The 21915-nt window shown below is 49.9% G+C and overlaps 8 protein-coding genes across 8 annotated transcripts; 3 read left to right on the forward strand and 5 right to left on the reverse strand.

The window, feature by feature from the left end:
• Nucleotides 1-184: 184 nt before the first annotated feature.
• On the forward strand, nucleotides 185-2635 carry IAQ61_002936 (uncharacterized protein; the record flags this gene model as incomplete). The annotated part of the gene is made up of 2 exons (XM_003843261.2): nucleotides 185-1777; nucleotides 1859-2635. 2 exons carry the CDS (start codon nucleotides 185-187, stop codon nucleotides 2633-2635), a joined length of 2370 nt encoding a protein of 789 aa, XP_003843309.2.
• A 188-nt stretch (nucleotides 2636-2823) lies between these two features.
• Nucleotides 2824-4327, reverse strand: IAQ61_002937 (uncharacterized protein; the record flags this gene model as incomplete). Its single annotated transcript, XM_003843260.2, has 3 exons — nucleotides 4051-4327; nucleotides 3458-3774; nucleotides 2824-3246 (listed from the first exon to the last, which is right to left on the reverse strand). Exons 1-3 carry the CDS (start codon nucleotides 4097-4099, stop codon nucleotides 2824-2826), a joined length of 789 nt encoding a protein of 262 aa, XP_003843308.2. The 5' UTR covers nucleotides 4100-4327.
• Nucleotides 4328-4518: 191 nt separating this feature from the next.
• IAQ61_002938 (uncharacterized protein) lies at nucleotides 4519-7850 on the reverse strand (the record flags this gene model as incomplete). Its single annotated transcript, XM_066095766.1, has 3 exons — nucleotides 4519-6751; nucleotides 6858-6995; nucleotides 7288-7850. The coding sequence occupies 3 exons, from the start codon at nucleotides 7848-7850 to the stop codon at nucleotides 4519-4521; spliced, it is 2934 nt and encodes a 977-aa protein (XP_065954602.1).
• Nucleotides 7851-7925: 75 nt separating this feature from the next.
• IAQ61_002939 (uncharacterized protein) lies at nucleotides 7926-10634 on the reverse strand (the record flags this gene model as incomplete). The annotated part of the gene is made up of 1 exon (XM_066095767.1): nucleotides 7926-10634. The coding sequence occupies one exon, from the start codon at nucleotides 10632-10634 to the stop codon at nucleotides 7926-7928; it is 2709 nt and encodes a 902-aa protein (XP_065954603.1).
• Nucleotides 10635-11025: 391 nt separating this feature from the next.
• IAQ61_002940 (uncharacterized protein) lies at nucleotides 11026-12396 on the reverse strand (the record flags this gene model as incomplete). Its single annotated transcript, XM_066095768.1, has 1 exon — nucleotides 11026-12396. The coding sequence occupies one exon, from the start codon at nucleotides 12394-12396 to the stop codon at nucleotides 11026-11028; it is 1371 nt and encodes a 456-aa protein (XP_065954604.1).
• Nucleotides 12397-14843: 2447 nt separating this feature from the next.
• Nucleotides 14844-15788, forward strand: COX16 (Cytochrome oxidase assembly). The gene is made up of 2 exons (XM_003843258.2): nucleotides 14844-15260; nucleotides 15315-15788. Exons 1-2 carry the CDS (start codon nucleotides 14994-14996, stop codon nucleotides 15396-15398), a joined length of 351 nt encoding a protein of 116 aa, XP_003843306.1. The 5' UTR covers nucleotides 14844-14993; the 3' UTR covers nucleotides 15399-15788.
• A 532-nt stretch (nucleotides 15789-16320) lies between these two features.
• On the forward strand, nucleotides 16321-18915 carry ERG13 (3-hydroxy-3-methylglutaryl coenzyme A synthase). Its single transcript, XM_066095769.1, has 4 exons — nucleotides 16321-16466; nucleotides 16983-17085; nucleotides 17157-18232; nucleotides 18288-18915. Exons 1-4 carry the CDS (start codon nucleotides 16377-16379, stop codon nucleotides 18423-18425), a joined length of 1407 nt encoding a protein of 468 aa, XP_065954605.1. The 5' UTR covers nucleotides 16321-16376; the 3' UTR covers nucleotides 18426-18915.
• A 972-nt stretch (nucleotides 18916-19887) lies between these two features.
• IAQ61_002943 (uncharacterized protein) lies at nucleotides 19888-21883 on the reverse strand (the record flags this gene model as incomplete). The annotated part of the gene is made up of 2 exons (XM_003843256.2): nucleotides 19888-20385; nucleotides 20435-21883. The coding sequence occupies 2 exons, from the start codon at nucleotides 21881-21883 to the stop codon at nucleotides 19888-19890; spliced, it is 1947 nt and encodes a 648-aa protein (XP_003843304.2).
• Between the last annotated feature and the right edge of the window lie 32 nt (nucleotides 21884-21915).

Genomic DNA, 21915 nt, shown 5'->3' on the forward strand with positions numbered 1-21915 from the left:
ACCCACCTTTGAACCTCCTACCTAGTGCACTTTACTGCCCGCACTGGGCCCACGAGAAAACCCTTTGCTACTTCTAGCCGTACATTGCACGTCTGCGCATAGACACCACACCGAATCCAACGTTGAATCCCCCACCCTCACCACTCCCACCACCTCGAGCGCCCAGACACAGACGCACGACCACATGGCGCCCGTCGAACTGCCCGCGCCCCTTGAGGGCAGGAAGCGCAGAATCGGAGTCATGACGAGCGGAGGAGACGCGCCTGGAATGAATGGAGCAGTGCGAGCCGTAGTCCGCATGGCCATTCATAACCATTGCGAGGCCTACGCCATCTACGAGGGCTACGACGGCCTCGTCAAAGGCGGCGACATGATCCGGGAGATGAGGTGGGAGGATGTTCGTGGCTTCCTATCCGAGGGCGGCACCCTTATTGGCACAGCGAGATGCATGGAATTCATGGAGCGTGATGGCCGGCGCAAGGCAGCCAAGAACATGATTGTCAAGGGCATCGACGCCCTCATCATCTGCGGTGGTGATGGCTCCCTTACAGGCGCCGACAAGTTCCGCGGCGAATGGCCGGAGCTGCTGAACGAGCTGGTCCAGAGCGGCGAGCTCACGGCTCAGCAGATAGAGCCCTTCAAACACCTAAACATTGTGGGCCTGGTCGGCTCGATTGACAACGACCTGTCCATGACGGACGCCACCATTGGCTGCTACACATCGCTCGGCCGCATCTGCGAGGCCATAGACTCGGTCGATACCACCGCCGTGAGCCACCAGCGTGCCTTTGTGATCGAGGTCATGGGCAGACACTGCGGATGGCTGGCCCTGAATGCGGGCGTGGCAACGGGCGCCGATTTTGTCTTCACACCCGAAAACCCCCCACTAGAGGGGTGGGAGCACGACATGTGCAGGCAGATCAAGAAGCACCGCGCCATGGGCAAGCGCAAGACCATTGTCGTCGTGGCCGAGGGCGCCATTGACCGCAACCTCAAGAAGATCACCTGCCAGCAGGTCAAGGACATTCTCTCCAACGAGGCCAAGCTCGACACACGCATCACAACACTAGGGCACGTCCAGCGTGGGGGCACACCATGTGCCTATGATCGCATGTTGTCCACGCTCCAGGGCGCTGAAGCCGTCAAGGCCGTCCTGGAAGCCACCCCAGAGACTCCCAGTCCCGTCATTTGCATGTTGGAGAACAAGATTGTTCGACGGCCGCTTCTCGAGGCCGTGGCACAGACGCAGGAAGTCGCCATTGCCATCAAGAACCAGGACTTCCACAAGGCCATGCAACTCCGTGATACCGAATTCGAGCAGCAATACCAGGCCTACTACATTACCACCGCCGCAGACCAGCCCGAGCTCATGCTTCCCGAGAACAAGCGCATGCGCGTCGGTATCATTCATGTCGGCGCTCCTGCTGGAGGTATGAACGCAGCTACACGGGCTGCAGTAGCCTACTGCATTGCCCGCGGACACTCGCCAGTCGCCCTTCACAATGGCTTCCCAGGTATCATCCGCCATCACTCGGACGAGCCTATCGGTGCGGTACGGGACATCAAGTGGATGGACGCTGAGACATGGGCCTCCAAGGGCGGCTCAGAAATTGGAACCAACCGCGGTCTCCCTAGTGAGGACCTCGAGACGACGGCGTTTGTGTTTAAAAAGTTCAACATCCAAGCGCTGCTCGTTGTCGGCGGCTTCGAGGCCTTTACTGCCGTGTCTGAGCTTAGGAAGGCACGCGAGTACTACAAGGCGTTCAAGATTCCCATGGTCAGTTTTTTCTTCTTCTATTTTCTTTCATTGTTTCACACAATGGTATATTTACTTCACAGCATACTGACAATGAGCCAGGTTATCCTCCCTGCCACCATCTCGAACAACGTGCCCGGAACAGAGTACTCAATTGGCTCGGACACATGTCTCAACGCTCTCATCCAATACAGTGATGCCTGTCGGCAGTCTGCATCAGCATCCCGTCGCCGTGTCTTCGTCATCGAGACCCAAGGAGGCGAATCGGGCTATATTGCTACACTAGCCGGTCTCAGTATCGGTGCTCTGGCTGTCTACACACCAGAAGACGGCATCAACCTAAAGATGCTGGATCGCGACATTGACCATCTACGGGACGTTTTCACCAAAGACAAGGGCGTCAGCAGATCCGGAAAAGTGATTCTCGTCAACGAGAAGGCGTCCAAGGTCTACAGTGTTCAGATAATAGCTCAAATGATTGCCGAAGCCGGAAAAGGCAAGTTTGAGTCGCGCCACGGTGTGCCTGGTCACTTCCAACAAGGCACCACGCCGTCGCCCATGGATCGTGTGCGAGCCGTCCGATTTGCAACAAAGGCCATGCAGCAGCTTGAAACGTATGCGGATATGAGCCCCGAGGAGATTGAAGATGATCCCCTGTCCGTCAGCGTGATTGGCATCAAGGGTTCCAAGGCTCTCTTCTCGCCCATGGAATCGGTGGAGAAGAAGGAGACTGAGTGGCACCGTCGTCGCCCCAAACATGAGTTTTGGATGGCGCTCAAGGAAATGGTGGATACGTTGAGTGGAAGACCAACTGCACCTACTAAGCCGGCCGATGTAGACACGTTGGCGGGCAGACCGGGAAAGGTGGAGATGGTCTAGGGGGGTTTTGCGTGTTGTGAATGCCCATGCGAGTGTGTACAGATGAGGGGCTCGCATACCTAGAATGGCGTTTGTGTTCTTAGCTACAGTGGACGATGCTTTATTTCTTCTTGACAACACTCTATCAACTTCTAACGATGACAATGACAATCTCACTCAACCCCCCCTCCTGAAACCCGACCCTCCCTTCACCCAGACCCCTCCTCCCCCTGAAACCCCGCCAAAACCTCATCATCCCAACTCAAAAACCGCCCACTCAACTCCCTCCCCACCCCCACCGCCAACCTCCCCACAACCGCCCCAACCCGCTCCGGCCTCACCAACTTCCCCCCCTCCTTGAGCCCCAAAAACTTCCCCCTATCCCCCTCGCTCATCTGCGCCGCATGCACCTCGCGAATCTCGCGCTGCATCTCCGTGTCCACGACGCCCGGTCGCAGCGCTATGCTCGTTACCAGAGGCTCTTCGACGGCGAGGCTGAGGGCGAGGTGGTTGAGGACGGCTTTGCCGGCGCCGTAGGCGGCCCAGCCTTGGTAGGCGGTTGTTGCGGCGCCCGAGGAGATGAGGATTATGCGGCCGTGGGAGGTGCGGAGAGCGGGGAGGGCGGCTTGGATCTGGGGGGTGTGTGAGTTTGGTGTGGTGTCCGGAATGGGGGATTGGGGGTTGCTGGGAAAAAAAAAAGGGAAGATTGGGATAAGACTTGCTGACCAAAAAGTGAAGGTTCGGACAAGACTGGACCGTCCGACAAAACCCCCAGAACAAAAGGAACCAACATGACCCCCCCTCCAAAAAATAAAATAAAAACTTGAAACTTGAAAAACTCACAAAAGAAAGGCCCCCAAATACATTCCGATCAAATGCGGCCCGCCACTCCTCCACCGAACTCTCCCCCACCTTCCGCACAGGCTCCAAGCCCCCATGATTCACAACCAGCGCGTCCAGCCTACCCCACCGCCGCAACACCCGCTCCACCGCCTCCCCCGCTAGACTAAAGTCCGCGGCGTCGCCGGCGAGTACTTCGACGCGCGCGGCGCCGTATTGCGCTTGCAGGGCGGCGAGGGGCGCGAGGGTGCGTGCGGTGATGAGGAGTTTGGTGGTGAGGTTTGTGGAGAGGAGGTGGTGTGCTGTTGAAAGGCCGATTCCTGGGGGTGTGGGGAGGGGGGTTAGTAGGGGTGTTGTGGGAGTTTGGGGTTTGGGGTTTGGGGTTTGGAGGTTTGGGTGTGAGGAGCGGGTGTCTTGTTCTTCTCTTCCTTCTCTTCCTCCTCTTCCTTCTCCTCCCTCTCTTCCCAAATCAAACCCAAGAATCCAGAGTATAAAACAGTCGCACATCACATACACCCCCCACAACCCCCAAGAAAAACATCCCAGACACGATGAAAACCTGGGGAAAAAAACGGCAGTATGCACATCCTACGTACCCCTCGAAGCACCGGTGAGTATAACAACCATATCCTTAGTCTCGCTCATATCGGTTGTACTGTGGAGGATTGTGTTTGTGGAGGTTTAGCGTTGATGTTGACGTTGACTTCGGTATTGGCGTGTCGTGGCGTTCAGGTACAAGTATAAATGCAAAGGTTACCGGCACGGGTATATATGTATTGAGCGTATCTGTTCCATAGATGCTTTGCGGACTAGCCCGCTTAGCCGTAACTAAGCGAGCGAGCGAATCATATTTCCTGGGCGTCATAGTGAGTCACGTTAGTAAGCTTTCTGAGTGGATCATTCTGCAACATCACTGCACATGGACTTTGATATTTGATACTTGGCGAAGTGGGGGGGAGCATGCAAAGTCAGCTCCAAGTCCCCGATTTGCATGCAATGTGCAAAGGTTCTATAATTAAAGTACAGACCATTCTTGATTGTAAACTCACGCCATCTATTACGAGTTAAAAGAACGCACACCATCCAATATACATGGCCGCAAGATTAGCAGGATCCCTCGCCATAGCAATAAGCGCATCGACATATCCCTCTACACTCAACGGCACGCTCTCCCCCTTTAGATAGCCATTCACCTTGCTCCTCGTAATATCAAGCACTTCCTGCGGAGTATCCGGCACGCCAAAGATCTTCTTGCGCTTCCTGCCGCCCAAGAAGTCGGCCGTGGGATCATGCACAAAGGTCTCGAGAATGGTGATCAGTGTGTCTTCGTGCTGGCGCAGCAACTTGTACGTGAGCTCTGCGGCCTTGCGAAAGGGTCCCTCTACGCCTTGGGGACCCATGGCATCGACCATGTTGTGCGTGAGCCGAAAGGGAACTAGCTCCGGTTTCTCAAACGTGAGGCCTTTGTCGAAGAGGCAGTTGAAGTCGACGTGAAAGGTGCCTCCGTCGCCTTGCTCTAGCAGCACGTTTTCCCCATGACGGTCGCCGAGTCCTAGGACGTGGCCGACAATGCTCATGACAGCGCAAGAACGCGTGTATCGTAGTCGGGCTGCGAACCACGCCTCTGGCTCAGGGAACGTCTCTACAAACCACTCGTGCAACACGGGTATAAATTTACCCAAGATACGTTCTGTGAAGATGGATATCTTGGATGGCGTAGAAGAAGCTTCATTGAGGAGCAAACGAATCTCCGAATAGTCGATGTGGATATTGCGTTGTCGATAGAAGCGGATGATGATGTCGCGCATGGGCTTCAGACCTTCCACCCACTCGATAGTCCCGCATTCTTCGTTCAGAGGCGTGACGGCATAAGTCTTGATGTATAGGCGGCGTTTGCTGGATTCTATGTCCCTTTGTAGCGTACGGTTGATCATAGCGTTGAACTCCATGAGACGCTGGTCCTTGCGAAGATCATCTTTTGGCTTACAGAGTAGACCGTACGATCGTCCGTCTGAGCCACGAACATTGACTTTGCGTGGACGTTGAAGTGATGACAGCACCAAGACGTCATCCTTGAAGGAATGTATTGTGATCGCATCCGCTGGAAAAGGGTTGTGACGACGGATGACTTGGCTATCGTTGCCCGCTGGGAGACTTGGAAGCAGATTGGCCTCGATAGGCACGACGAGCAGTGTGGGAGCAAGCTTATGATTGAAACCCAAGTCTTTCGATAGACTCACATGAGCGACGCGTTGTTCCACTGGCGCATCACAGGCGGCCAAAAGTGCATCAGTCAAGCGTTGGCCCTGGATAATCAGGTTCTTCAAATCGAGCGAGCCTCCCTTCTTTTTGGAGGCATCCTTGTCGTGGTCAGCAGAAGTACGACCTTGGCCAGCTATCTTACTCACACGAAGTTTTTGCAGCACTGCGGTGCCACGAATGCGACGCTCATCTTGCGTTGATTGAAGCACTGCCAAAAGACTCCAAAGCGCCTGCTGTGGGTACGTCGATGCCACCCGAATGATGATTGTCTGGAGCGCATCCCATACACTTTTATTTGGATGACTGATGCGCGTTATAATTTGTGGGAATGCGCTATACCACGCAAATGCGGGCATGCGCTCTTGAGTATACCGTTTTAGATACTTGTTAATAAACTCCAGATACTGTATCCGGTGGTCATGGAACTCCTTGTCTTTGGCCGCTCTCGGGGCAGTGTTCATGACTTCCATACCCATGTCCAGCCAAAGAGTGAGAATCTTGGGTAATGTTTGATAGTAGTACTTCGTACCGTACACAGTGGAGCGGACAAAGTTTTCTATCACGAGCTTAATTAGGCTTCCAGAGAGATACTCGGAACTCTGCCGTGATACCGGAGATCGTTTTTCGGACTCGAGAAGCTTGAGATACCAGCGACCAAGGTAGTAGTGACCCTTGTCCCATTTGGGGTAGATTTGTACTCCCTCAACGTACTCCTCTTTTAGCGATCCTGCTTGTGTTTGGCCAGCTTGATCTAGCCATTTCGCAAGTAATAGCTGAGCATGGCATTTGACCTTATTCATCTCATACCGGGCCGCCATACCGGTAGTAGCGATTGAAAGATTTTCGGGTATAGTCTGGTCTGATTGGAAAGCATTACCATCAATTGCACCGCGGAGATTCTGTATAGCTTTGCGGTGGTGACCCTCCTTCCAAAGAAGTTTCGAGTACTCAATTTTGGATGCATTATCTCCAAGGCGCTCGGCATGTAACACAGAGTTGAAAGCAGTTGTCATGAAGTCACCTTGCCGTGCAAGTCTTCCGGTCGTGAGCCATGCTGAAGCAATGTTCAACTTTGTAAATTCGATACTTGAAGTCGTCAGTAAAGAAAAAGACTATTTGGGAAGGGAGAAGTGGACCGTACCCAGAAAATGTCATAGCTGCACGACGAAGTCCAAGGAGATATTGCTTATCCGAAGTGTATGCGCCGATGATGTCCAGACGTAAGTCTAGATTTTGCAGGATGGTCTCACGTTCATGAGCAACTCTTGTGCTCATCCCACTGATTGTCTCAATCTCGTACAGTGCGTGAAGCTTGACGAGATGATCATGGCATGCTTGGAGAGAAGCAGTGACTGATGGAGACATACTCTTCGCAAGCGACTGTCGGAGGTTTCCAATAATCATGTGGAACTCGGCGGTATTCTGGTGACGCAGCGCAAGAAGTGCGCGTCCTAAGCCGACATTGAAATGCATGAACGCCGGTAAAGTATCGCAACATGACCCAAGGAGCCTCTCAAGTTTCTCCCATTTCCCTACAGACCATGCAGCTTCAGCTGCGAATGGGAGCGTACTGCTCGAAACGGTCTTGGATGCATGGAAGCTGTCGACATAGTTGAGTATGGAATCTGATATGTTTATTAGTCCATGTAACAGAGAATGGATGTTCATGCTCACCATATTGACCTGACTCTTTTAGACAAGTCAAAAGGTTGATCTGTGTCTCCGTGTCGTCCGGATTCTCAGCCAAGGCAATTTCGTACCAGCTCTGAGCTGCTGTCCATCGACCAGCTTTGCGATCTTCGACAATCTGTTGCTCAGGGTTCAGCACCTTCAAATGGGCCGAGATACCTTCAATACTGTCGGGCTCATCAATATGGGAATAGATCATCTGCAGGTGCTGTAATAGCTCGTCCCTTTCGGAGAATGGCTTGCTTGCCTCCACTTTCATTTGCTCTTGTTCGCGATAGTACTGCTCCCAATGGAACAAAGCTCGAGCATACGATCCACACTCGACAGCTCGTCGGGAGATGACTTCTGCAGGAATGATTTGGAGAATACCTTCAACTCGACTGATTTGTTTGATAGCGTTCATTTCTTCGTCCTCTGACACACCACGGCCAGTCTTACCAGCCATCACCCTAGCCTCTGCTACCGCTTTTCTCTTCTCTTGTAGCCACAAGGACAAATAGTCTAGCGTCTGGAAAACGTTCTAATCACTGTTAGAAGATGTTGTACGATGACGGCTATGTCTGTAACTTACTTCACTGCACTGCTTGATCATAGATGCGTTCTGCTGGTCCAAGGACTGGATCTTTGTTTGTAAAACTGTCAGTAGCTCTATTCCAATGTTCTCCATATTTCTTTCGTTATCTGAGACGATAACATTCAAAGCAGCGAAAGGCAAGATGAATGTTGCGATGGAGAGGTCATATCCTCGGATGATGCGAGCTAAGACAGGGAATACCATCTCGACATTGACACCTTGTCCTTTCCGTAACAAATCATAAACAAACGTTTGAAGCCATGTCCCATGACTGGTGGCCGTGGGGAAGATGGGATAGGCCGGACCTTGGTACTGGAGTGCAGGGTTTTGATTGACCGAATACTTGGAATTGAGAAAAGGCGTTAAAACGTTACGGACAGCCTCAGGAATCTTGTTCCAACGCTGTGCTTCAGTACTGTTTTGTGAGGAACGTGGCTTGGAGAGATGCAGACCGCTGAAACCACAATGCTTGAGCATCTCCTGCATAACATATGCTATCCAACCTTGCGCCTTGGCATTTGTCGTCGATAGAAATACCTTGACCAGTACCTGTTCGAGGAGCATGGCTACAAAATTGATGTCTTCGTCCCTCTTGGAGAAGTTGGATAGCATGAGAACGCGCTTCTTCTCTCGAACCGTCTCCACCCGATAGGGATCAACACCACCGACAATTCCGAGACATTCGGCACACAGTACGGTAATGTCAGTGTGATCTTCTGCAAATCGAACACTGGCGTCAAGCAGTGAACGGGTTAAATCTGCAAGGACTGGAAGCGGCTTCTGGTCAACCATGGACTGATGCAGAACTTTTTGATGCGTGTCAAGGAAAGGCACTAGCTCCTTCAACGCTCGACGTACAACTACGGCGTTCTGATCCTTGCATCGATTGCTGAATGCTTGGAAGACCTTGATTTCGTCGACCATTTCCTTGAAACGCACCAGCTCTGCTTCTGTTTTGGAAAGCATGGGTATTCCTGCAAGCGAGGGTAAATATTCTATCCTTGCCCTGAGTTGGGCGTTGTACTCGCTGGTAAGGCTCAAGATTGTGTCGTGGGCTCGTGTCTGGGTTTCCTCCGAAAATAGATTCCAATGCTGTACGATTAGAGCGAAAGTTTGATCTACCACAAGCATTGTCTCTTCTTCGTCCAGCGCCCTGAGAAATGCCATCCAGACGGCGACTGTATCATCGCATAGATCTGGATCCGCCATCGCGGACTGAAGACATGCGCGAATCTGTGGCAAGGCTCCATTTACACTATAACGCGCGAGTTTTATGAGATCACCAATCGCGGCTATACTTCTTTTGCGTTCGGGCAGAGACCGTAACGTAGCCTTCCCTTGTGCCAAAGGACTTTCAATGATATCAGAGAAATGCGCTATGATACCGAGGATGTGGGCCTCGCAAAACGCATCCAAGGCCTTGGATTTTGACGTAGGCTTGCGCTGTGCTGATTTTGTGTCGGCAAGTATAGTGAGCATGGTAAAGCCGTCATAGAATGGCTTTTTCCTCGCTCCTTCTTGGTCTGCTGCCAACATTAATATCTCGATAGCGATGCCAGTGACGTCCAGCGTAACCCAAGCCTCGAGCCTATTGTTACTGCTCTCTCGCATGGCCGGCTCCACTGCTGCCAAAGTGTCCATGGCGTTGCGTTCAACATCCGCCACTGGCTGTGACAGTAATAGAGCAAGAATTTTGGCCAAATTGGCTCTTGGTTGAGTCAGGACTTCGACTATGGAAGCTTTTCGGGCTTGCGCAATCTTCTCGATAATGTCCTTTCGCTTACTTAGAACTAAATGGGGCAGTGTTTCCGACTGCGTGTGGACCAGAAGCTGACGGACGCTCTGCTCAGTCAAGTCAGCTAGTTGCTGTGCCTTTTGTGGTTTGTTGATGATGTCTTTGATGATGGAAAATCCGATGACTTTCCAGTATGGACTCAGTAGCTGCGTGGTATCCATCGAAGACTTCTTGGCAATAGATCCGATCTCGCAGTAAGCCATACCGCACACTAGGGCGTTGGGATGACCAAGGAATTCAACCAAATGATGTAGTACAATGGGGAGTTCCAGTTCACCACATACGTGAGCGATCTGGCCGTATGCCATGATGAGCGTTTCTTGATCAGAAAGGGCATTGCGTTTGGAAAGCGCATCCAAGAATTCTATAGCTGACCTCCGATTTTTGGTCTTGACCCTCTTAGAGAGATCGTTCCGCAGGAACACCATGAGGGACGTTGTTGCTGCAAGCTTTAATTCTCGTAACGACCTGCTCATAGAAGCGAGTAGCCACTGTCCGAGCTCGCAAATCTCCAGATTGAGATACTCTGAATCTGCGATGTGATTGAAGACCCGCCCGATGGCTACAGCCATAAGTATCCGAGACTTGATCGATGCCTGAAATTTGGCCTCTTTAGTAACTAGCAGCATTGCAGCAATGACGTCTTTCCACTCGTCTGAATTGCTATTGATGTCCCAGTATACTGTCGCATCCCGTTTAGATTCGTCGGAATCATCGCACAGCGTGCAACGATGGCTTTCTAGTGTTTTCGAATGGGCCGTAGAACTTCGAAGGCTTCGTGATCCTGCGCAGGCTATCCTTGCAAAAGCTTCAATCATCTTGGATTGGGATTCTTGATTTTGGTGGTTGTCATCTGGCATCAAAGAGAATTTTTCTCTGAAGTAGGTAAGCAAATGTAGATATAGTGACACTGGATTGACTCACAAAATGATATTGTGAAGATTAGTCAAATCCAGCGCTGGAGACTCCTGTGTGCTGCCACATAAAGTGGTCACAAGTTGTTCATATACTGACGTGTTGACATCTCCGTCTTCTACGGGCTCAGGCTGTGTTTTACGTCGCTTAACTGGCCTGTCACCATCGGAAAAATTTGATATTTTGAACTCTTGGAAGACTGGATATGACTGGAGTCCAATTTGAGCAGCGGAAAAACTCTTTGCCCCATTGTCACATAGGTCTTGACGAAGATCTGCCACTTCAATTGGCCAGTCCCCTGGAGAGGTCCACAAACACAGTGCGAGCTATGGATGGTCAGTTGACTACTACGATGATGGCTGACCTGGGCCTTACCTGCAAATCTCTGTGGAGGGCTAAGAGAAGCTCGGTCGACTGACATACTTGATAGATATTTGCCTCTAGGATATCTAGGGTAATAGGCCGACTTTTGGCTTGTCGTGCTCGGAGAACCAAATTGCAAGATGTTCTAGATAATAGACTGCTTCGTAAACGTGTTAACAATGAAGCTAAGTGTGACTGGTTTGATTCTGACATGGTCGAAATATATTCCTGCTCAGTAAAGTTGGTTAGACTCTTGACGAGAGCTTGGCCGGCTTTTGGTGAGTTCGGAAAATAGTCACCAGGACCTCCAAGGGGAATGGCCAATGCTTCGATTAGATGTAGGTACAGCATCACAATCTCATCACCCAAAGGCTGCTTGTCAGAATTTGTCGTCCACCTCCGGAAGACTTGCCATAGCACAATAGTACTATCGAGCGCCCAGAGTAGTTCAGGCTCGAATGAGGCCGAGCCTGCCTGCTTTCGGACCTCCAAACGTGTAGCAGCTACTAGCGCATGCAGAATTCTGAGCCCAACATAAATGCACGTAAGTGGTGAAGTAATTCCTGTCTGTAAATCATGGGGTAACGCCACGAATTGTTGGCTCTCTGGCCAAAACTCGCCTATGCATTTTGACGGTGGCACGGTAATGCTGAATTTGTGTCCGCGCAAAGATGATATATCATCTAGACACTTCAATTCGACTAGCATGGCTGCACAACCATTAGCAACGTAATTCGAGGTCGGTCGGTACGTACTTTGAACACAAGACTTGTACAACCGCAAGGCTACCCTTGCCTGTCGCCAAAGCGCGGATGTTTGAACGAGGGCTCCCAGACAGAGTTCAAGAAGCTCCTGTGCAGGTTGGTGAATGAAGCGCAATGTTTTATGCGTCAATAGGCGCAGTAATTTGGGGAAAAGCCAGAGGAGAAGCCGTGGCCGAGGACCTCCTTGTTCGTCACCATCTTTGATACTCATGAGCAAATGAGGCTTTTGTTTTATAATGATTTTCAACGCATCGATACTGTCGACACTCTGCTGCCGCTGTTGGTCTTGGGCAAAGGGGTCATCTTTATACAGGCCCTCCAATCCAGCTTCAGATATGACACTTATTAGTGCAACCAGTTGAGAATCAGACTCATCTGTGTTTGGGTGCTGCAGGAATTCTTTGACTAGCTCTCCAAAGCTAACTTTGGCTTGCGCACCGTGTCGAGTATGAACATTGGAAGCGTTGTGCAGAATCTGAGCAGCAATTGTAGATGGAGGCGAAGGACCATTCACATGTGTGTTCGTAGTTCCTTTGGGTGGGGGTGGCGGTTGCATCGAGTTCCCGCCTTTGCGGGCCATGATGGCGGTTACTACTGCAGCATTTCGAGTAGAAAAATTAGTGCTTTTGTTTCGGGCAATCTATTGTGGTATGACGAAGCGCAGAGGCGTAGATAGCTGTAGTTGGGTTGCCTGTCGAAAGCGTGAGGGAAAGTCTTGTGTGCAGATGGGCAAGTTGGAGAGCCACTTGCTTGGATCCAGAGTATGGTGGAGGCGGCGAGGTGATTTGGGCGAGTTGAAGAGATGATAGTCCGATGCACGTGTGCGTAGGTGGGGTGACGTGAAAGCGCGTCGACGGGAGGTCGCGCAATCACGAGACTGCCAAGCCTACGGTAACGTGATCCACCACCGAGCGCCCACCCCCACCGAGCGCCCACCAACACTAAAATCCACCACCCACTAAATAAGGATATTACGCCACCTATAATAGCTATTATTATAAGATTTCTTAGAGTTATAATTATTAGATCTATTAGAGTAGATTAAATATTTTAGATTATATAAGCAGCTTTTTAGGGGGTCTAATTAGGCGCCTATACTATAAAGTTGCCTCTACTACTATATCCTCTTCTACTAGCTCCTTATTAACTACCTTAGCTAGTATAATAGTAGGAGGCTTAAGGATTTACCTCTTACCTATTTAGGATATTTTAATATTATTTTAGAGTTACTTTTCTAGTTACTTAGTAGTTTTCTACTTATTACATGTAGTAGCTTTTTAGGTAGCTTTCTTCTCCTACTCTTTTTTAGTAATTACTTAATTTAGGTAATACTTCTTTATAAGTTAAGCTTTAGTAAGCTTTTATTACTTATAAAGCTTAATTACCTTACTTTTTTAGTATTATAGCTCCTATTCTTTAAGGTTCTTTTACTCCTAGAGCTTAAATACTTGCTCTACCTTTAATAGTAAAATAAATTAGGCACTACTACTATAATTATTATTAGGGGGTAATAATAGAGGTTTACTACGCTTCCTACGCTTCTTCTTATTAGCTAGGGCAGCCCTTAGGTGTTTATTTTTATAGCTAAGTAGAGTATTTCTTACTAATATAGTATAGATTATCTAGCTAAGCTTCTTTAACTATTTATTATAGATATTAATTATAGTATTATAGAGTAACTACTCTATCTTTCTCTAATTACTTATACTTAATATTAAGGTTATACTATTACTTAAAGAAGGCTAGTTACTATTATTTATAGGTACTTTAAACCTTAAAAGGATAATATTAGGGTTAAGTAGTAAGATACTTATTACTTTAAAAGCTATTAATATTAGCTTTTCCTTAAAGGTATTACTCTATATAGTATTAAATAACTAGTAGAAATCCCTCTTAGTAATACTTATAAGCCCTTAGGAGCTATTTAGAAAACTAGATAGTTAAGCTTTATATAAAGCTATAAAGGGAGCAAATACTATAATATTAAGTAGCTAAAGGGTATAAGTGCTATAAGGGGGATATATTATAAGTAGGATCTTATATTTATTATAGTACTTAATAAACTCTATTATTATATAAGATTTATAGCTATTAAGGATAAGGAGCTAGTATAAAGTATAAGCTTTAGCTTTTATCTTATAATTAAATACCTCCTTAAGCTAGGATACCCCTAGGGTATAGCTTATCTACCTACTTAGTAATCTTATAAAGAAAGCTTAGTATTATAATAGGTTAAAATCTTATAACTAGGTATCTTATAGAGCTCTAGATTAGAACTAATAAATAAGGGTAGGAGTAAGAGTAGTACTATTAGCGTATATATAAGCTATAGTAGTAATCTACTCCCTATTATTATCCTAGAGTATAGCTCTAATCTTTCTCTACTTATAAGCGCTCTTATTAAATATATATTTAGTTTTTAATAGTACTTTAATAAGAAAACCCTTCTTATTTATATTATAGATATACTAACTCTTAATATTATATTACTCTATTTTTTAGTATAAAAGCTTAAAGTATAAGCTATACTTAAAGGTAGAATTAGCTTTAAAGTAGTTATAATTAAGCCTAGTAGCCTAATAGGAGATAAGATTAATATTATAGTAGTTAATAAAGCGCTATACCTAATTTTTACCTACTAGATTCCTTATTATTTTAGTTATAAAATTTTAAATAATAGTCTATATAAGGGGTAATCCTTACCTATAAAGCTCTTTAATATACTTTATAAGCTTATTTTCTTATATAGTATTAAGTATTTAACTATTTAGTAGAGTAGTAGTATATACCTACTAAATTTTCTAGTAGTATCTAGATAAGGTTAACTATAAGTAACTATACTTTTCTACTATTTCTAAGTATATAAAATCTTCTCTAAGAGTTAAGGATTTAATTGCTATAAGTGCGTTATTAATAGGTGCTATAGTTATTAAGAAATTTAGTGTTAAAAATTTGGTGATTTTGGTGTTGGTGGGCGCTCGGTGGGGGTGGGCGCTCGGTGGTGGATCACGTTACCGTAGGCTTGCCGGGAAAGCGCAACCCTCCGCAATGCGAGCAACAGCCAACTGGCCGCGAGACTCCGCCCACGACTTGAATTTGAGCTATCACTGCTAGAGTAGTTCATTTCAACCTAGACGACTCTATCGCATCCGGAGTCAGGCCAATACCACCACCGCGATGCCGGGTCCTTTCGCCTCCAAGTCCTTTGCCGCCACTCTTCCCAACTCTCTAGCCGCCAGATACCGCAAAGCTTTACATAAACACCCTTTCCTACTCTTTGGCTTGCCCTTTATCAGCACCATTGTGGCAGGGAGCTTCATGCTCACGCCGGCGACGGCGTTGCGATACGAACGCTATGATCGCAAGAACCAACAGATTACACAGGAAGAGGCCATGGGCCTACGAGGCGAGAGACGGAAAGTGAACATGAAGGATGAATATTATGTAAGTGGACTGTGTAGACGGGGTGTAGGATAGGTCACTGAGTGGGTGTTGCAGAGATTACAAGCAAAAGACCTCGAAGACTGGGAACAGAGGCGAGTCAAGAGGTTACCGGGTGAGCCTGATGGCACGCTTGTATGATGTGGGGGTGTTTGGCTACTATGAGATGAGCATAAGACTGTGAGATGGTGTTTGGAGTTATGCAATGAGGGGATGTGGCAGAGGTTCGGGTGGAACAACAGACGTATACATGCTTGATCTGGCCGGCTGGACAATCCATTCAAATTTGGATGGCCATTATGTTATTTTCTATCGTTGACTAGACGTTACGAAATCATTCTGAACCGGCTCCTCTTTGGTCAAGAATATTGGTTTCTCTTGTTGAAACGGTCCGAGTGTAGGATGTCCTTCTCAGCTAGAGTGACATTTGACGCTCATTAGGTCCAGTCGTATAGATGAAGTAGTTTCAAGAACTGGTGATATACACGCCATCATAGTACCGTACCTATGCTGAACACCGTGCTCATTCGAAACAGATGAGCGTCGATAATGCGTATCTGCCAAACGCATTTGAGATGGTATAGGTTCTACTCCATGTGGTCTCGAAGATTTCATACCGAGATACATGTCACGCTACGCTGTTCCTACTTGGTCCTGCAACACGTTGCTCGTTACTAGTCTTACTCTACTCCAGAGGTCTCGAACGCGTAGCATATAAGATAGACTATAGAATCTAGGAGTATGTAGGTAGTTACGTGGAGACAACAGTCCACGACCCGGGCCATGGCGTTGGGTTCCTGCACTAGCGCCAGACTTGGAATGGCGACATAGGTGGAAGGTGGTCGCCCTGCATGCCAAGCCCAACGCCGATTGGCTCTCGCGTGACGAACTTTTTCCTTGATGTGACAGGGATTGGCAGGGTCCTTTGACAAGAGGATGCTCCGACTACGGTGGGCCCCCTGCAAAGAACTTGTCCATGGCAGAAAAAGGAAAAAAAGGGGAGCAAGCAGGCTTCGAACTACTCGAGTCTATCACATGAGGTCTTTTGTCCAACTTTTCCAAGCTGCGAGTGGAGACGAGGTAAAGGCAGATTTTCACAAGTACAACAGTGGACAGGCAATGCAGATGCAAATCAAGGAAAATGAACAACAGTTCCGCATTCGCGGCAAGTTGGCGTTGTTGGGAGCTAGAAAGCGTTGTACACAACCAGTCAACTGTCAACCCTTTTTTCTACTCAAAAGACATTCGCTGCCAGCAAGCATTGCCACGAACGATCGCTGCTACTTGACCGCACCTTGCCCAAGTCGCCCGCGTACATAACACTCCCAGTAGAACAGTCCTCTTGCAGTACTTAAACCGGCGGTGTGATTGACCATCGACCCCTCCTTTATCTTCTTCCCTCTTCCTGCCTTCTTCACATTCCATCCCCCTTTCTCACACACACACACACTCACACTCACACTCACACTCACATACACTCACATACACTCACACGCACACACACTATCTCTCACTCTCTCACTCTCTCTCACACACACACTTGAGCGCAACCATGGCAGCCCGCCCCTCCAACATCGGTATCAAGGCCATTGAGCTGTACTTCCCAAGCCAGGCAAGTCAGCAATCCTCCCTACGCGCCACACACCCACACACATCCTCCTGCACCTTCCCCTTCTAGCCGATATCTGCTCATCGGCCATTTTTACTGACCTGTGAGCCCTTCAGTGTGTCGACCAGGCCGAACTCGAGAAGTTTGATGGCGTCTCTCAGGGAAAGTACACAATCGGCCTCGGCCAGACCAAGATGTCCTTTTGCGACGATCGTGAGGGTGAGTTTTGCCCTGGACCCCGCAGCGGGCATTTTGCAAAAGACCCCGCAATTGACTTTATGCGCCGAAAGACATGTACTCGCTCGCCCTGACAACCGTCTCCTCGCTGTTTCGCAAGTACAGCATCGACCCCAAGAACATTGGCCGCCTCGAGGTGGGCACCGAGACGCTGCTGGACAAGTCCAAGTCGGTCAAGTCGGTGCTCATGCAGCTGTTTGAGGAGTCTGGCAACTACAATGTCGAGGGGGTTGACACCGTAAATGCCTGCTACGGCGGCACCAACGCCCTGTTTAACTCGGTCAACTGGATCGAATCCTCGGCATGGGATGGTCGTGACGCTGTGGTTGTCGCTGGTGACATCGCCCTCTACAAGAAGGGCAACGCCCGCCCGACCGGTGGTGCTGGCTGCGTTGCCATGCTCATTGGCCCCAACGCACCCATTGTCATGAACGCTGGCCTCCGTGGCTCCTACATCAGGCACGCCTACGACTTTTACAAGCCCGACTTCACGAGCGAGTACCCTATCGTGGACGGTCACTTCTCCGTCCGCTGCTACACCGAGGCTGTTGATGCATGCTACAAGGCCTACAACGCACGGGAGGAGACTCTCAAGTCGCAACAAAATGGCGCCAATGGCCATGCCCAAGGCCAGGAGACACCGCTTGACCGCTTCGACTACATGGCTTTCCACGCACCAACCTGCAAGCTCGTGTCCAAGTCTTATGCGCGCATGCTCTACAACGATTATCTCACAAACCCATCCAACCCAATCTTCGCCGACGTGCCCGCCGAGCTGCGTGATCTGGACTATGCCACTTCCGTTACAGACAAGACGGTCGAAAAGACGTTCATGGGGCTCGCGAAGAAGCGATTCGCCTCCCGCGTCCAACCCAGTATCCAGGTCCCGACCCAATGCGGCAACATGTACTGTGGCAGTGTCTACGGAAGCTTGTGCAGCTTATTGGCCAACATCAGCAGCCAGGACCTGCAGGGCAAGACTATTGGTTTGTTCAGCTACGGAAGTGGACTCGCATCCTCGCTGTTCTCCTTCAAGATCACTGGCAGCACCGAGAACATTGCCAAGCAGCTCGACATTCAGAGCCGTCTGGAGAAGAGGCGGGTGGTTGGCCCAGAAGTGTACGACGAGGTAAGATTTGGTCTCTTTTGTAGGCTTCGAACACATGACTGATACTACTCCCCAGATGTGCAACCTTCGTGAGCAGGCTCACCTGAAGAAGGACTACACCCCCAAGGGTAGCGCCGATACCCTTTTCCCGGGCACATACTACCTCACCGGCATCGACGGCATGTTCCGCCGCACCTACGAAATCAAGCAGTAGATTCACCTCAACCGAGATGACCCTGCCCCAACACTCCAATTCTCCTTTGGCTTCCTTTTGAGCATCTGCAGGAGTCATCCGGGATCCGGCATAGACTCGAGCAGATGCATTACCCACACTGGCGTTTGGGACCTAATCCGTGCCCCCAACATGACGGCTTGCAGCGGGGGATGAATAAGAAGGGCAGCATGCGCTACGCGTCTATGAAAACGTGCAATGTTATACCCCGAAGGCACGAGCCCTCGCCCATGCAATCAAAATCTGACCTGCATCAACGCTCTTCAGAATACCCTATGTAGCTGCTGTCCGTGCTTTTATTTTTTTCGTTTTTTGGGGGGGAGCTGCAAAACATGTATATTCCGAGCATCAAGGCGTAAAACCCCACTGTAGATAGCAGCTAATTTCCTCTGATTAACACGAATTCCGCCCCCTTGCAAGCCGTGCAACCAAACGTGAACGTGAACGTGATGCTGGTGGGGGTGGGGGGGTTGCTGGCGGGGCAGAGGTGGGATACCCGTCTACCCGCCAAGCAATTATTCAATATATCCGCCGATGGTGGGCGGAAGCTCGAACACAATACCGATAAACTTTCTCGGTGAATAAGATGAAATTTTCATCGGAGCGTTTTTTTTTGGAGAGTCGGTGAGTTTGGTGTGCATGTGGTTGTGATTGATGGTGTGAGGGTGATGTCAGGCTACTCTGGTTGCCTTGCTAGTTAGCTATGAGGAAGGGGAGGAGGGGGAGGAGGGGTGGTGTTTTTGGGGTTTTTTGGGGGGGTTTGTCGGGTTTTGTCGGGTGGGTTGTTGGAAGGGGATGGGGGAGTACCGGTAGGGGCGATTTTCTTCTTTCTTGGAATATTATACTTGATCTTATAATCGTATACTAGGGATTATAGCTAACTACCTATGTAGTACTCTACTTAGGATCGGCTTTACTTTGCTTTGCTTTCCTATGCTATGCTATGCTATGTCGTGCGTGTCATGCGTGTAACCTCCCCTCCCCTTTCTTTCTCCCAAAAAAAATGAATGAATTGGATTTGGGATTCATTGGCTTACCAGCGCTCTATCTAAGAGTGTCACACGAGTCGTGGGTACATCTGGTCTTTGGCGTTTATTTGAAGTTTGTGTTTGGGGGCTGGTGGGAGATGAGGAGTTTGATGTGATATAAGAATTTGGATGTGTTGAGGGTATGATGAGGGTATGAAGGCATTGAGTTGGCGGTTTAGTGTTTAATGTTGAATATTTACTGACAGAGATGCAGATAGATCAAGCCAGAGAGAGACAACTCAGAGAGAGATCAAAGACGCAGATAATGCATGCATGTCACATAATCATACAAACAGCTTTAAACTCGGGGAGACAACCACCACGTCCCCAAGTTACGCGTTGAAAATTGTTCAAATCGCAATTCAACCCCGCGTCCCTCTTACTCTGACTCCATCCCACCCCCCCACTCCCGGCCCCTATTGCTTCAACTCCTCAGTCTTCTTCGCCAGATACTCCGCTCCCGCACTACTAATCAACCGACCCAAATCAGGGGCCCTCGTACCCACCTTGTTCGACGTGCGCGCCTTGCCGCCACTAGCCCTCCGACTTCGCACACCACGCTTGCGTCCCGAGGTGCGCAGGCCACGCTCCCAGAGCGCATACTGCACCACCTTGTCCAGACCCGACTTTGTCTGCTTCTCCATCTTGGTCGGTTTCGTGCGACGAATCTCGACGTTGCCGAGGCTGATGAGATCGCCGAGGTTGGCTTTCTGGCGGGTGGTGCTATTGGCGCGTTGGTGTTTGGCGCGCTCGCGGGCTTTTTGGCCTTCGATGAAGATGGCGGAATGAAGGGTTGTGGGCTTGGGCTTGGCGGCGGTGCAGAGGTGGCCGTATAGGTCGCCGAGGGTGTGGGTGGCGGCTAAGTGAGCGTCGGGGATACGGAGCGAGGTGAGTTGGTATATGCGTTTGAAGAGCTGGTGGGGTTAGTGGGTGCTGGTTTCTATTAAAGGGGGGTTTACCTACAGCGAATTTGATAGCTACGTTGTTGATGCGGACATCTCGCCAGTGGATCTCTTCTACCGTGGACGCATCAGGGCCGGCTTCAACCTGGGCCGCGGCTGTTGTCGAGGCAGGGGCGTCTGTTGAGGGGAGTGCGGCTTCTTCTGTGGCGGGGGTTGTGGAAGGTGCTGTCGTTTCAGCGGCTATTGATTCAGACGATACTGGCTCAGAAGTTGGCACAGCAGTGACCTCTTCAACAATCACGTCGGCGACGACAGGTTCCTGAGTCTTGACCTCTTCTACGGGCTCCTGTTGTTGCACTGGCTCCTGTTGTTGCACTGGCTCCTGTTGTTGCACTGGCTTTGCACGCGGGACTGGGCGGTTTGACATGAAATCAAACTTTTTCTCAGCGTCCACCTTGACCACAGCTGCTCTCTTGAAAGCAGGGGTTGCAGGATCCATAGTAGGCGGCTCCTCGTGTGGTACAACGGGCTCCAGCACATCTATGGCCTCGGCTTCAGCTTCAGCTTCAGCTTCCACTTCAGCGCCATCGAACAGGAGGTCGTCGGTTTCAGGCACGCTCTCTTCAAGTCTCGGTGCTGTTTGCAAGAGGTTCAGAAACTCTTCTGCGCTCTTGTAATGGGGATATGCTAGGGCGAGCCTGCCACCGTCAGTTTTATATAGCTTGATGTCCTGCACCCATGGCGGGGCCTCGTAGACACCGCCATGGGGGAGCCTGGTAAGATCCATGCTCAAGCCCGCATGTCGCAACGCATAAACTTCGGCCACGGCACGCTCAAACCGATGACGCAGTTCGCGGGTGGTGTTGGCGGCTTTGCGGTACAGACCAAAGTTGTAGTGTGTATATGGCCGACCGGTGGCGTTGTGGACTTGCTGAGCCAACAGCAGATTCTCGTCACGCAGCGTGTAGGGAGTGCCCGTCAGCCCTTCGATATCGGTGGCCATGTCGAGCGAAAGCGGCGTGTAGGTGCGCAGCGTGAGCTTCTCATACTCTCGTGCCATGTCGACCTCGAGGCGCTGCCGCAGCCACTCGTCGTCTCCCACGCGCGGTAAACGACGCGCCGAGCTGGCTGGTCGGTACACTCGTGTCACTGGCTGGTAGACGGCCTTCTTTCTCGGCTGCACAGAGACATCGTCGAGTACCTCCTCATACTCGCCCTGGTCTTCGGGAGCAATGCGGACAGGCGACGTTGGGTCGTAGGGGTCGACGTGAGCGCCAATGGGTTCCGAGTCACCCAGCAGCCTCTTCTGCCAGCGCCGTACAAACTGCTGGTGCTTCTTCTTATCTTGCTTGCCCGCGGGCACGAGGAAGCCGCGTGCCGTGCTCGTGGAGAAGGCGGCGGCAGAGCCCACGGCGGAAGCGGGACAACTGGACCAGAATGGCGGCCGGCGTGGCAGGACGAGTGAATTTGGAGGCTCGATTGCCCGCAAGGGGCGCGGTATTCGGCGCATGGCGGTCGCGATGGGCTGGCAATGCAAGCTCG

This window comes from Plenodomus lingam (genome assembly GCF_022343315.1).
Source record: "Plenodomus lingam strain CAN1 chromosome Unknown contig_14, whole genome shotgun sequence".
Taxonomy (NCBI): Eukaryota; Fungi; Ascomycota; class Dothideomycetes; order Pleosporales; family Leptosphaeriaceae; genus Plenodomus; species Plenodomus lingam.

Coding starts and splice junctions, on each gene's coding strand:
- COX16 (XM_003843258.2), top strand. CDS start 14,994: ATGCCGGGTCCTTTCGCCTCCAAGTCCTTTGCCGCCACTCTTCCCAAC. Junction 15,261..15,314: donor ACATGAAGGATGAATATTAT/GTAAGTGGACTG, acceptor TGGGTGTTGCAG/AGATTACAAGCAAAAGACCT.
- ERG13 (XM_066095769.1), top strand. CDS start 16,377: ATGCAGATGCAAATCAAGGAAAATGAACAACAGTTCCGCATTCGCGGC. Junction 17,086..17,156: donor CTTTTGCGACGATCGTGAGG/GTGAGTTTTGCC, acceptor ATGCGCCGAAAG/ACATGTACTCGCTCGCCCTG. Junction 18,233..18,287: donor GCCCAGAAGTGTACGACGAG/GTAAGATTTGGT, acceptor ACTACTCCCCAG/ATGTGCAACCTTCGTGAGCA.